The 13,514-nt window shown below is 45.0% G+C and overlaps 1 protein-coding gene across 6 annotated transcripts in view; it reads right to left on the reverse strand.

Moving 5' to 3' along the window:
- dysf (dysferlin, limb girdle muscular dystrophy 2B (autosomal recessive)) overlaps positions 1 to 13,514 on the reverse strand; it is a 391,959-nt gene that overhangs the window by 33,717 nt on the left and 344,728 nt on the right. For all 6 annotated transcript variants that reach the window (XM_072256784.1, XM_072256786.1, XM_072256783.1 and 3 more), the window contains 2 exons: positions 7,404 to 7,545; positions 4,514 to 4,613 (listed from right to left, as the gene is read on the reverse strand). In XM_072256784.1, the coding sequence (XP_072112885.1) occupies positions 4,514 to 4,613; positions 7,404 to 7,545 (242 nt within the window). The remainder of the gene's footprint in view (positions 1 to 4,513; positions 4,614 to 7,403; positions 7,546 to 13,514) is intronic.

Raw genomic sequence — 13,514 nt, forward strand, 5'->3', positions numbered from 1 at the left:
TATAGACCACCCAACAGTCTGTGGGATTTAGAGCAGCAAATTTGTAGAGAGACCACTGACTGTTGCAAGAAACATAAGGTTGTTATAGTAACACAAATCAAAGTTGCTGGTGAACACAGCAGGCCAGGCAGCATCTCTAGGAAGAGGTACAGTCGACATTTCAGGCCGAGACCCTTTGTCAGGACTAACTGAAGGAAGAGTGAGTAAGAGATTTGAAAGTGGGAGGGGGAGTGTCGATTTGTTGAACGGCTGCATAGCGGTTAACTTCCGGTTAAAGTTCCGTTTGTTTTTTTTTTCCTTATCGTTTATCCATGTTTAATAAATGTTTGGTTGTTTTTATATAACCTGTCTCGATTGATATACATTGTTGCCAGTTACAGAACATAATCTGTGGGGGCTCATTGGGATATGTTCCGATTTTGAGCTTAAGTGCTGGTAATTGCCATTTTGATTTGGAAAAGGGTTAAGAAAATTAGACTCCAGTTTAATAATACAGTCTAATGTTACAGGAGTACAATATTTTGATCACTCATATTAAGGGTAAAGATAATGTGATCGCTGATTGTCTAGATGTTAAATGTACAATGAAAATTTGTTTTTTGGAGTGATATTTTAACATTTGTAACACTCCTACTGTACATTAGTTTGTAAAGGGCTGAAAGATAAGATTGTATATATTGTGTATTTTGTAAATTTTATACCTTTGTATTTCTTTTGTACAAATTGTTAAAATTTTGTTCTTTAAAAGACCAAATTTTTTTTGGAGGGAGGTGTTACATGCTCAAGGAGATCTGTGTTCTTTTGTGAGAATGATGTAATGGTCTTTTGGAGGTCACCTGATGTGATTTTCCCACCGATATGAGGTCATATGATGACATGTGCACCATGGGTATCTAAGGGTCGACCCAGATGATGTAGTTAGGTTTTTAGTTTATAGATTTCCAGGTAGAACGTGCTGTGTCTCCGTTTCTGTTGCATGTTTGTTTCTGTGACGCAGTTTCATTTTTAAAATGGAGTATTGCGTTCTATTGTAAGATACAATATTATTGGACTGGAAATTTTTGGCCAGATGTGCTGATTTACTCAATTCCAACAGTAGAAGGGAGAGTGAAGAATTTATCAAAGTACAGGATCGAAAGATCGAGAGGAGTCGGCATCGTTTGGCAGTTTAATAAAAGATCGACCTTATTGAGTCTTTGTTGGAGGAGTAGCGACCTGCATCGAGGATAACTCTTGCCAAAACGAGCAAAGAGTTCATGCAAAGGTTTGCTTTCTCTCCAAAAGAATTTAAGGTCAGTTGTTTTAAACTATTTATTTTTGGCATTGTGAATCCTGTGGACAGAATCAGCAGGAAAGTGGCATCTATGAAGAAATCCTTCTCCAGAGAAGTCTCTCCCCAATTGAACGTATAAATCTGTTGGACTTTAGAATTTACCATTTTAAGAACTATATAGGACTTTATCGCTTTAAGAACTGTTTCCGCATTTAACACTTTAAGAACCGTTGCTGAGTGTCGACTTGTTGAACGGCTGCATAGCAGTTAACTTCCGGTTAAAGTTTCGTTTGTTTTTTTTTCCTTATCGTTTATCCGTGTTTAATAAATGTTTGGTTGTTTTTATATAACCTGTCTCGATTGATATTCATTTGTTGCCATTTACGTAACAGTAGGAACCTGGAAGCATAAATTGGGAACAGATGTTCTCAGGGAAATGTACGGCAGAAATGTGGGAAATGTTCAGGGGATATTTGCATGGCATTCTGCACAGTTACGTTCCAATGAGACAATAGAAAATTATAGGGCTAGCAGGAAGGTGTTTAAGAATGAAATTAGGAGAGACAGAAGGGGCCATGAGAAGGCCTTGGCAAGCAGGATTAAGGAAACCCCCAAGGCATTCTACAAGTATGTGAAAAGCAAGAGGATAAGACATGAGAGAATAGGACCAATCAAGTATGACAGTGGAAAAATGTGTATGGAACCAGAGAGGATAGCAGAGGTACTTAATGAGTACTTTGCTTCAGTATTCACTATGGAAAAGGACCTTGGTGATTGTAGGGATGACTTACAGTGGACTGAAAAGCTTGAGCATGTAGACATTAAGGAAGAGGATGTCCTGGAGCTTATTGAAAGCATCAAGTTGGATAAGTCACTGCAACTCGACGAGATATACCTCAGGCTATTGTGAGAGGTGAGGAAGGAGATTGCTGAGTGTCTGGCAATGATCTTTGCATCATCAGTGGGGACAGGAGAGGTTCCGGAGGATTGGAGGGTTGCAGGTGTTGTTCCCTTGTTCAAGAAAGGGGGTACAGATAGCCCAGGAAATTATAGACCAGTGAGTCTTACTTCAGTGGTTGGTAAGTTGATGGAGAAGATCCTGAGAGGCAGGATTTATGAACATTTGGAGAGGCATAATATGATTAGGAATAGTCAGCATGGCTTTGTCAAAGGTAAGTTGTGCCTTACGAGCCTGATTAAACTTTTTGAGGATGTGACTAAACACATTGATGAAGGTGGAGCAGCAGGTGTAATGTATATGGATTTCAGCAAGGCATCTGACAAGGTACCCCATGCAAGGCTTATTGAGAAAGTAAGGAGGTATGGAATCCAAGGGGACATTGCTCTGTGGATCCAGAAATGGCTTGCCCACAGAAGGCAAAGAGTGACTGCAGACAGGTCATATTCTGCATGGAGGTTGATGACCAGTGGTGTACCTCAGGGATCTGTTCTGGGACCCCTACTCTTCGTAATTTTTATAAATGACCTGGATGAGGAAGTGGAGGGATGGGTTAGTAAATTTGCTGATGACACAAAGGGTTGGAGGTGATGTGGATGGTGTGGAGGGCTTTCAGAGGTTACAGCGGGACATTGATAGGATGCAAAACTGGGCTGAGAAATGGCAGATGGAGTTCAACCTGGATAAGTGTGAGGTGGTTCATTTTGGTAGGTCAAATATGATGGCAGAATATAGTATTAATGGTAAGCCTCTTATCAGTGTGCAGGATCAGAGGAATGTTGGGGTCCGAGTCCATAGAACACTCAAAGCTGCTGAGCAGATTGACTCTGTGGTTAAGAAGGCATACGGTGTATTGGCCTTCATCAACTGTGGGATTGAGTTCAAGAGCCGAGAGGTAATGTTGCAGCTATATAAGAACTTGGTCAGACCCCGCTTAGAGTACTGTGCTCAGTTCTGGTCACCTTACTACAGGAAGGATGTGGAAACTATAGAAAGGGTGCAGAGGAGATTTACAAGGATGTTGCCTGGATTGGGGAGCATGCCTTATGAAAATAGGTTGAGTGAACTCAACCTTTTCTCCTTGGAGATGAGGAGGATGAAAGGTGACCTAATAGAGGTGTATAAGGTGATGAGAGGCATTGATCATGTGGATAGTCAGAGGCTTTTTCCCAGGGATGAAATGGCTAACATGAGAGGACACAGTTTCAAGGTGCTTGGAAGTAGGTACAGAGGAGATGTCACGGGAAAGTTTTTTTACGCAGTGATTGGTGAGTGCATGGAATGGGCTGCCAGCGATGGTGGTGGAGGTGGACACAATATGGTCTTTTAAGAGGCTCCTGGATAGATACATGGAGCTTAGAAAAACAGAGGGCCGTGGGTAACCCTAGGTAATTCCTAAAGTAAGGACATGTTCGGCACAGCATTGTTGTCCAAAGGGCCTGTATTGTGCTGTAGGTTTTCTATGTTTTTATATTTTTATGGTGGTAGATATGGTCACAAAGAAAGCTTTTGGCACATTTGCCTTCATAAATCAAAGTCTTGAGTACAGGAGTTAGGATGTTATATTGGAATCGTGTATGACATTAGTGAGGCCTAATTTGGAGTATTGTGTGCAGTTTTGGTCACCTACATGCAGGAAGGATGTAAATAAGATTGAAAGAGTACAGAGAAAACTTACAAGGAGGTTGACAGAACTTGAGGACCTCAGTTAAAGGGAAAGGCTGAACAGGTTGGGACTATTCCCTGGAGCCGAGGAGAAAGAGTGGAGATTTGATAGAGGTATACAAAATTATGAGAGTATAAATCGGGTAAATGCAAACAGGTGGTAGAACTAGAGGTCTGGGTTAAAGGTGGAAGTTGAAATGTTTAAGGGGAACCTGAGGGAGAACTTCTTCACTTAGAAGGTGGTGAGAGTATGGAATGGGCTGCCAGTGAAAATGGTGGATGTGGGTCAATTTCAACTCCTAAGAGAAATTTGGATAAGTACATGGATGGGAGGGGTACTGAAGGCTATAGTCCGGGTATAGGTCGAAGGGACTAAGTAGACTATTGGTTCAACATGGACTAGAAGGGCCAAAGGGTCTGTTTCTGTGCTGCACTGTTCTATGACTCTGTGATAGTGGCACAAAAGATTAGGGAAGGTTATGGGAAGAAGGCAGAAGAATGAGATTAAGAGTGATAATATATCAGCCATGATTGAATTGTGGAGCAGATTCAATGGGCTGAATGGTTCCTATGTCTTGAGGCTTTATGGACTTTCGAGAGATATTGGAAAGACTCACCCAGATAATCATCAAAAGAGAATTTATCATTGTCCCAGATCTGAATCATAAGCTGTGGAGGGATTTTGACCTCGGTCTTATCGAGACTCCAGAAATGTTCCTGTCAGCAAACAACAAGCAATTGGGATGTTATTATGATGCAGGAAAGCATGAAGATCAGGCAACATTGAAATATAAGGGAAGAAATTAAGACTAGGTCTGTGCTGTCATCACTGAGTTAAAGGAGCTTGGACTATCCCACCACATGCTCCTGGGGTTAGACACAAAGTGAAGCTCCCTCCAAACCTGACCTATCATACACTTCCAGGGTCAGGCACTGAGTGAAGCTCCCTCTACATTGCCCCATCACACACCCTTGAGGTCACACACAGCGAAGCTCCCTTGACCCCATCCCATCATACACTTGTGCGATCAGACACAGAGCGAAGGTCCCTTGACCCTGTCCCATCACATTCCCAGGGTCACTCTGCAGGCACTTGGGCTCCGACACTCTGAAGGCATTTGGACTCGGGCAACACCTTGTAGCCTGGGTTCGACTTCTATACTCTGCCACAGTGTGCCTTGTTAAGGTTAATGGATCCTTGACAGTGCCCATTCCCTTTTGAAGGGGAGTACATCGGACACCCCATGTTTGGCTAGTTGTATGTGATCTGTGTCGAACCATTCCTGTGCCTTCTTCCTCGGAGGCTGACGGGTCTGGTTCTGTGCCAACTGGACATGGAGGTCATTCTCTCGGCCTACGCTGACCACGAGCTCCTGATTGTGACAGATCCCAGTGACCCGCAGAGGATGTGCAAGTGCCAGAAAGTTTTCTCGGCGGCATCCTCCTCTAGGGTCAACTGGGCAAAATGTTCCGGACTCTTAGTAGGTCAGTGGCAGGTGGACTCACGGCTGGAGGAGATGAGAATTTTTGAGTGGAGCATCTCCTCTATCTGGGAGTCTACCTGAGTCCTTCTGAAGAGACCTAGCTAGCAAACTGGCAGGACCTGGAGACGAAAGTCATGGCCCAGCTGGGGCACTGATCAGGCCTTCTCAGGATTATTTTCTGTTGAGGTAGGTTGGTGGTCATAAACCAGCTGGTGGCCTTCATGTTGTGGTACTGGATGGTCACTTTTGTCCCACCTGTTAGTGACTTCTTCTGGGGTAACAGGAAACACTAGGTCTCTGCAGCAGTCTTGAATCTCCCAATGGGAGAGGGCAGACAGTCGCTGGTGTGTGTCCATACGTGACTGGTGGCTCTCCGCCTCAGGACCCTGCAGAGATTCTCATATGCCAAGCACCCTCCCAGATGGCATGTGTTTGTGATGTACTTCCTCCGGAGGGGCTGCGGTCTTCACGAAGAGATGTGGCTATCACCGGCGGGCGTCAGCCGTGCTGCTTTAGAGAGTCTGCCCAGCTTCTATCAGGACCTACCGACAGTCTGGAGCATGGTTGCCTCAGGCCAGGAATCCCCTCCTCTGGCAGAGGGCAGAGTTCTGGCTGACTCTTGCCCTATCTCAATGGATGTTGGTGCGGCTCAGGTGCGTGGAACAATTCCGGCTGGGCTCACCTCTGCACCGCAGCAGCTGCTTGTCAGGCCCAGGCCCAGCTATCTTATCCGAGAGCCGAGCCAACACAACTTGACCCATCTCTCATCGACACCCACAAACCCATTCAGGGATGCAAATAGGAGGTACCTGAATGGGCTGCTGCTCCACACCCTCCACTTCCTAGCCTTTGTCCACCATCCCAACACGCCATGACAGGCTGTCTTTCCACCTGGAGGTGAGGGGGTTCCCCAATGGAAGTTCCTTTATGTGAGAGTTCTTTCCATGCACCTGGGGGATCTAGGGTGGAGGCTGCTGCATAGAGAAGTGCCCTGTAATAAGTTCCTTAGTTTGCACATGGATCTCCCAGCTGCATGTTGCTTCTGCAGGCTGGAGGAGACCGTGTACCACACGAACATGAAGTGTGCAAGGCTGCAGCCCCTTTTTGCATATCTGCTTCTCACCTTCTGGTTACATTTTAGCCCCACCCTATTTATATACGGTCATCCAGTAAGGAGGGGGGCATGGAGGAATGAGGATGTCCTTGTCAACTTGCTCCTGGAGCTGGTGAAAACAACTATCCGTGGGTCCTAGAAGTGAGTGGCGGAGACTGCCTGGCAATGTTTATGGGCATTGGGTAACCATTGAGAGGGAACATGTGCTGTCCATGGCGACCCCAGAGGCGTTCCTGGACCATTGGGTTCCGCAGGTGATTAGTACCATCATCGACAGAGATGGAAAAATTTTAGTTTTAATGTCATTTGTCCAGTAGTTGTGTAGTAATTGTGTTGGTCACTGGTTTGTGTATATTGTACCACTGGATTTGTAATAAAGATATTTTGTTTAAAAAGAGGTCAGACACAGAGTGAAGCTCCCTCTACACTGTCCCACACACACTCCCGGGGTCAGACACAGAGTGAAGCTCCCTCTACACTGTCCCATCACACACTCCCGGGGTCAGACACAGAGTGAAGTTCCCTCTACACTGTCCCATCACACACTCTCGGGGTCAGACACAGAGTGAAGCTTCCTCCACACTGTCCCATCACACACCCCCAGGGTCAGACACAGAGTGAAGCTCCCTCTACACTGTCCCATCACACACTCCCGGGGTCAGACACAAAGTGAAGCTCCCTCTACACCGTCCCATCACACACTCCCGGGGTCAGACACAGAGTGAAGTTCCCTCTACACTGTCCTATCACACACCCCCAGTGTTTGATTTGAGATGGAATGAGGTGTGTGTAGTGGACAGGATGCTGAGATACATATCTATCTCTCTCTCTGTCTCTCGCTCTGTTGGTGATGGTGGGTCTGCTCAAACACTTCTCTCACCCCATCCACATCTGCCTGCCCTCACTCACCTTTTTGGCAATGGAACAGACTTGCTCAGTGGGCAGGTAATCGAATGGGAAGACAAATCTCCAGTTGAAGTTCCCTTCTCCTCCCATCGACCGGTAGTGAACATCTGTCTTCTGTTTGTTACCCTCATAGCCCAGAAGCCACCTGCAGATAGATGGAGAGCTGATCGAGGCTTTATGTTATATGTACATCAAAACATTCAGTGAAATATGGTTGGTGTCAATGACCATCACAGTCTGAGGACGTGCTGGGGGAAGCCTGCAAGTGTCACCTCATTTCTGGTGCCAACGTTGCATGCCAACAACTCACTAACCTCAATCTGTACATCCTTGGAATGTGAGAGGAAACTGGAGACCTGGAGATTACCCAAGTGGTAAGGGGGAGAACACACAAACTCCAGTACCGACAGCAGCGGGAATTGAATTCCATCAGCCCGTAAGATATAGGAGCAGAACTAGGCCATTTTTCCCATCAGGTCTGCTCTGCCATTTCATTATAACTGATCCAATTTTCGTCAGCCCCAATCTTCTGCCTTCTCCCCCCCTTCCGTATCCCTTCATGTCCTGATCAATCAAACCTCCGCCTTAAATATACATAAAGGCTTGGCCTCCACAGCTGCCTGTGGCAAAGAATTCCACAGATTTACCACTCTCTGGCTAAAGAAATTCCTCCTCATCTCCATTCTAAAAGGATGCCCCTCTATTCTGAGGCCGTGTCCTCCAGTCTTAGACTTTCCCATCATAGAAAACATCCTCTCCACATCCACTTTATTAAAGCCTTTCACCATTTGATAGGTTTCAATCAGGTCACCACTCATTCTTCTGACTCCTAGTGAATACAGGCACAGAGCTATCCAACGCTCTTCATATGACAAGCCAGTCAATCCGGGAATCATTTTTGTGAATCTCCTTTGAACCCTCTTTAGTGCCAGCACATTCTTTCTAAGATAAGTTGCCCAAACCTGCTCACAATACTCCAAGTGAAGCCTCACCAGTGCTTTATAAAGTTTTGATATTACATCCTTGCTTTATATTCTAGTCCTCTTGAAATGAATGCTAACCTTACATTTGCCTTCCTCACCACAGACTCGACCTGCAAATTTGCAATGTTAGCATTCATTTCAAGAGGTCTAGAATACAAGAGCAGGAAGGTAATACTGAGGCTTTATAAGGCACTGGTGAGACTTCACCTTCAGTATTGTGTACAGTTTTGGGCTCCTCATCTTAGAAGGGATATGCTGGCATTGGAGAGGGTCCAGAGGAGGTTCACAAGGATGAATCTAGGAATTAAAGGGTTATCATACGAGGAAAGTTTGATGGCTCTGGGTCTGTACTCACTGGAATTTAGTAGGATGAGGGGGGATCTCATTGAAACCTTTGAATGTTCTCAATCCAGAGTAGCTGATCACATAGTGAGCTCAGCCATGGGCAGCTCTAAAAAGCCATCTTGTAGCATTCTTGAAATTCCCCCTCCTGTAATCCAGCACCAACTTGATATTCCCAATCTACCTACATATTAAAGTTCCCTATGATTATTGTAACACAACGGTTTTGGCATGCATTTTCTGTCTCCCATTGTAATTTGTAGGCCACATTCTTACTATTGTTTGAGGATCTGTATAAAACTCCCATTAGGGTCTTTTTACCCTTGCAGTTTCTTGGCTCTATCTTCTGACCCTATGTCACCTCATTCTAATGATTTGATTTCATTTTTAACCAACATAACAATGCCACCCCTTCTGTCTTCCTGTCTATCTTTTTGATACAATACGCATCCTTGGATGTTAAGCTCCCAGCTATAGTCTTCTTTCAGCCATGATTCAGTGACACCTACAACATCATACCTGCCAATCTGCAACTGTGCTGCAAGTTCATCTATCTTATTCCGTATACTGCACGCATTCAGATACAACCCCTTCAGTCCTGTATTCACCCTTCTTGATTTTGTTGCACCATGCTCAACCCTTTGACTCCTAACTTTGTCTGAGGTCTTACCAACATCTGCCTCCACAACCTCTCCACTAACTGTTCTGGCACTGTGATTCCCTTCCCTCTGAAACTCTAGTTTAAACCCCATCGTGCAGCATTAACAAACCTTCCCATCTGGATATTAGTTCCCCTGCAGTTCAGGTGCAAAACGTCCCTTCTGTGCAGGTCCCACCTTCCCTGGAAGAGAGCCCAGTGATCCAAAAATCTGAAGCCCTCCCTCCTACACCAACTCCTTAGCCACATATTAAACTGTTCCTAGTTCTAGCCTAACTAGCACGTGGCACGGGTAGCAAACCTGAGATTGCAACCCTGGAGATCCTGCCCTTTAATTTAGCACCTACCTCCCTGAACTCCCTATGCAGAACCTCATCACTCATCCTACCCATGCCATTGCTACCTACATGGACTATGACTTCTGGCTGTTCACCCTCGCATTTAAGAATGCTGAGGACTCTATCCAAGATATCCCGGACCCTGGCAAGTATCCAGGAATCTCGTTCTCACCCACAGAACCTTCTGTCACCCAGTTTCCTGTGACCTGTACCTTGGATATGTACCTGTACCTCTCTTTATGTCCTGTCTATCATCCCCTCAGCCGCCCAAATAAGACCATAAGACCATATGACATAGATGCAGAATTAGGCTATCTGGCCCATCGAGTCTGCTCTGCTATTCAATCATGGCTGATCCTTTTCTTTCTCCTCCTCAACCCCAGTTCCGGCCTTCCTCCGTAACTTCTGTTGCCATATCCAATCAAGAACCTATCAACCTCTGCCTTAAATACACCAAATGACCTGGCCTCCACAGCTGCATGTGACAAAAATTCTACAAATTCACCAGCCTTTGGCTAAAGAAATGTCTCCGCATCTCCGTTTTGAAAGGGCACCTCTCTATCCTGAGACAGTGCCCTCTTGTCCTAGAGTCTCTCACCATGGGAAACATCCTTTCCACATCTACTCTGTCTAGACCTTTCAACATTTGAAAGGTTTTAATGAGATCCCCCCTCATCCTTCTGAATTTCAGCGAATACAGACCCAAAGCCATCAAACGTTTCTCGTATGATAACCCTTTCATTCCTGGAATCATCCTGTGAACCTCCTCTGGACCTTCTCCAATGCCAGTACATCTCTGCTAAGATGAGGGGCCCAAAACAGTTCACAACACTCAAGGTGAGGCCTCACCAGTGCCCTATAAAGCCTCAGCATCACATCCTTGCTCTTGTATTCTAGACCTCTTGAAATGAATGCTGCGAACATGGCATATGCCTTCCTCACCACTGACTCGACCTGCAACTTAACCTTTAGGGTGTTCTGAACAAGGACTCCCAAGTCCCTTTGCATCTCAGATTTTTGGATTTTCTTCCCATTTAGAAAATAGTCCACACGTTTACTTCTACTACCAAAGTGCTTGACCATGCATTTTCCAAAATTTTATTTCATTTGCCACTTTCTTGCCCATTCTCCTAATCTGTCTAAGTCCTTCTGCATCCTACCTGTTTCCTCAACACTACCTGCCCCTCCACCAATCTTCGTGTCATCTGAAAATTTGGCAACAAAGCTATCTATTCCATTATCTAAATCATTAATATACAGCACAAAAAGAAGTAGTCCCAACACCGATCCTTGCGGAACACCACTAGTCACTGGCAGCCAACCAGAAAAGGATCCTTTTATTCCCACTCGCTGCCTCCTACCTATCAGCCAATGCTTTAACCATGCTAGTAACTTTCCTGTAATACCATGGGCTCTTAACTTGGTAAGCAGCCTCATGTGTGGCACCTTGTTAAAGACCTTCTGAAAGTCCAAATATACAACATCCACTGCATCCCCTTTATCTATCCTACTTGTAATCTCCTCAAAGGATTCCAACAGGTTTGTCAGACAGGATTTTCCCTGAAGGAAAGAAACCATGCTGACTTTGTCCTCTCTTGTCCTGTGTCACCAAGTACTCCATCACCTTATCCTTAACAATTGACTCTAACATCTTTGCAACCACTGAGGTCAGGCTAACTGGTCTATAATTTCCTTTCTGCTGCCTTCCTCCTTTCTTAAAGAGTGGAGTGAAATCTGCAGTTTTTCAGTCCTCTGGGACCATGCCAGAGTCCAACGATTTTTGAAAGATCATTTCTAATGCCACCACAATCTTTAACACTATCTCTTTCAGTACCCTAGGGTGCAGCTCATCTGGTCTGGGTGGCTTATGTACTTTTAGGTCTTTCAGCTTTTCGAGCACCTTCTCTCTTGTAATAGTAACTGCATCCACTTCTCTTCCTTCACACACTACAACATCAGGCATACTGCTAATGTCTTCCACAGTGAAGACTGATGCAAAATACTCATTTAGTTCATCAGCCATCTCCTTGTCCCCGTTAGTATTTCTCCTGCCTCATTTTCTAGCAGTCCTATATCCACTCTCATTTCTCTTTTATTTTTAACATACTTGAAAAAACTTTTACTATCCACTTTAATATTATTTGCTAGCTTGCTTTGATATTTCATCTTTTCCCTTCTAATGATTTTTTTTTCCCGTTGTTCTCTGTAGGATTTTAAAAACTTCCTAATCCTCTGTCTTCCCACTAATTTTTGTTTGTTGTACGCCCTTTCTTTTGCTTTTACAATAGCTTTGACGTCCCTCGTCAGCCATGGTTGTACTGTTTTGCCAATTGCGTATTTCTTTATTTTTGGAATACATGTGTCCTGCACCTTCCTCATTTTTCCTAAAAACGCACGCCATTGCTGCTCTGCTGACATCTGTGCCAGCAGCTCCATCCAATTTACTTTGGCCAACCCTGCTTTCATACCACTGTAACTTCCCTTACTCCACTGAAATACTGCTACATCAGACTTTACCTTCTTCCTATCAAATTTCAAGTTGAACTCAATCATACTATGACCACTGGTTTCTCAGGGTTCCTAAGCTCCCTAATCGCCTCCGGTTTATTACATAACACCCAATCCAGTATAGCTGATTCCCCTCGTAAGCTCAATGACGAACTGCTCTAAAAAGCCACCTCTTGGGCATTCAACAAACTCACTTTCTTGAGATTCATTATCAACCTGATCTTCGCAATCGACGTGCATGTTAAAATCTCCCTTGACTACCAGTTCCAGCTCCAACTCCTTAATGTGGTTTGTCAGAAGCTGCAACTGGATGTAGTTTTTGCAGTTGTAGTGGTCAGGGATACTGGAGGTCTCCCTGCCTTCCCACATCCCACAAAAAGAGCATTCAACTATCCTGCCTGTCATCTCTACCTAGCTGAGCAGATACAAGGAAGAGAAGGGAAAAAGTCTTGTGCTTTTCTTTCCTTTGCTCTCTCTGAGTAAAGCCGCTCTTCAATGAAGTATCGAAGAGCTAAAATGCCCATTAGCCGCTGGTCAACATTCTATTTTGCTGCTGTGAACTGCTCCTACCTTTTATCCTTGGGCAGTGGACCTGATTGAAGTCTCCTCCTTCCAATGTCCAGATTAGCCACTGGTCAAAGCTCAATCTTTCGATAGTTGGTGTTAACCATTACGCTACCGTCTCAACCCTCAAGTGTTCGGCTGGATACATCTTCAATGCTGTGAGAGTCTCTGCCTCCTTGTACAGTGCACTTTTGACTCCATTCCCCCTCAACTCCCCCTCCCAGGTGATAAGGTTCCTCCTCAAATCTCCAGATCTCCCCATGGACCCTCACCGATTTTTATCAACGCAGCATGGAAAGCATCCTATCTGGATACGCCACGGCTTGGGACGGCAATTGCTCTGCAAGTGACCACAAGAAACTGCAGAGAGCGGTGGACACAGCTCAGAGCATCGTGGAAAGCTAGCCCTGGAAATCCTTCTCAGCATCCATCTCATCCAACCCCATGTGATTATGGAACATGGAACGCAGAAGAGTACAGCGCAAAACAGGTCCTGTGGCACACGATGTAATGCTGAACAAATTTAACCAATAGCACCTAACTAATCTAATCCCTTTTCCCTGCACGTTGACCACTTCCTTCCCTTCTCTGCATATTCACATACCCATCTAAGAGACTCTCCTCTGCTGTCTGCCTCCACCACCACCACCTCAACAGAGAAGTCCAGGCACCCACCACCCTCTGTATAAAAAATCCACTTTGCACATCTCCTGCCTACTTT

The sequence above is a fragment of the Mobula birostris genome, chromosome 4 (genome assembly GCF_030028105.1).
Source record: "Mobula birostris isolate sMobBir1 chromosome 4, sMobBir1.hap1, whole genome shotgun sequence".
In the NCBI taxonomy this organism is placed as follows: Eukaryota; Metazoa; Chordata; class Chondrichthyes; order Myliobatiformes; family Myliobatidae; genus Mobula; species Mobula birostris.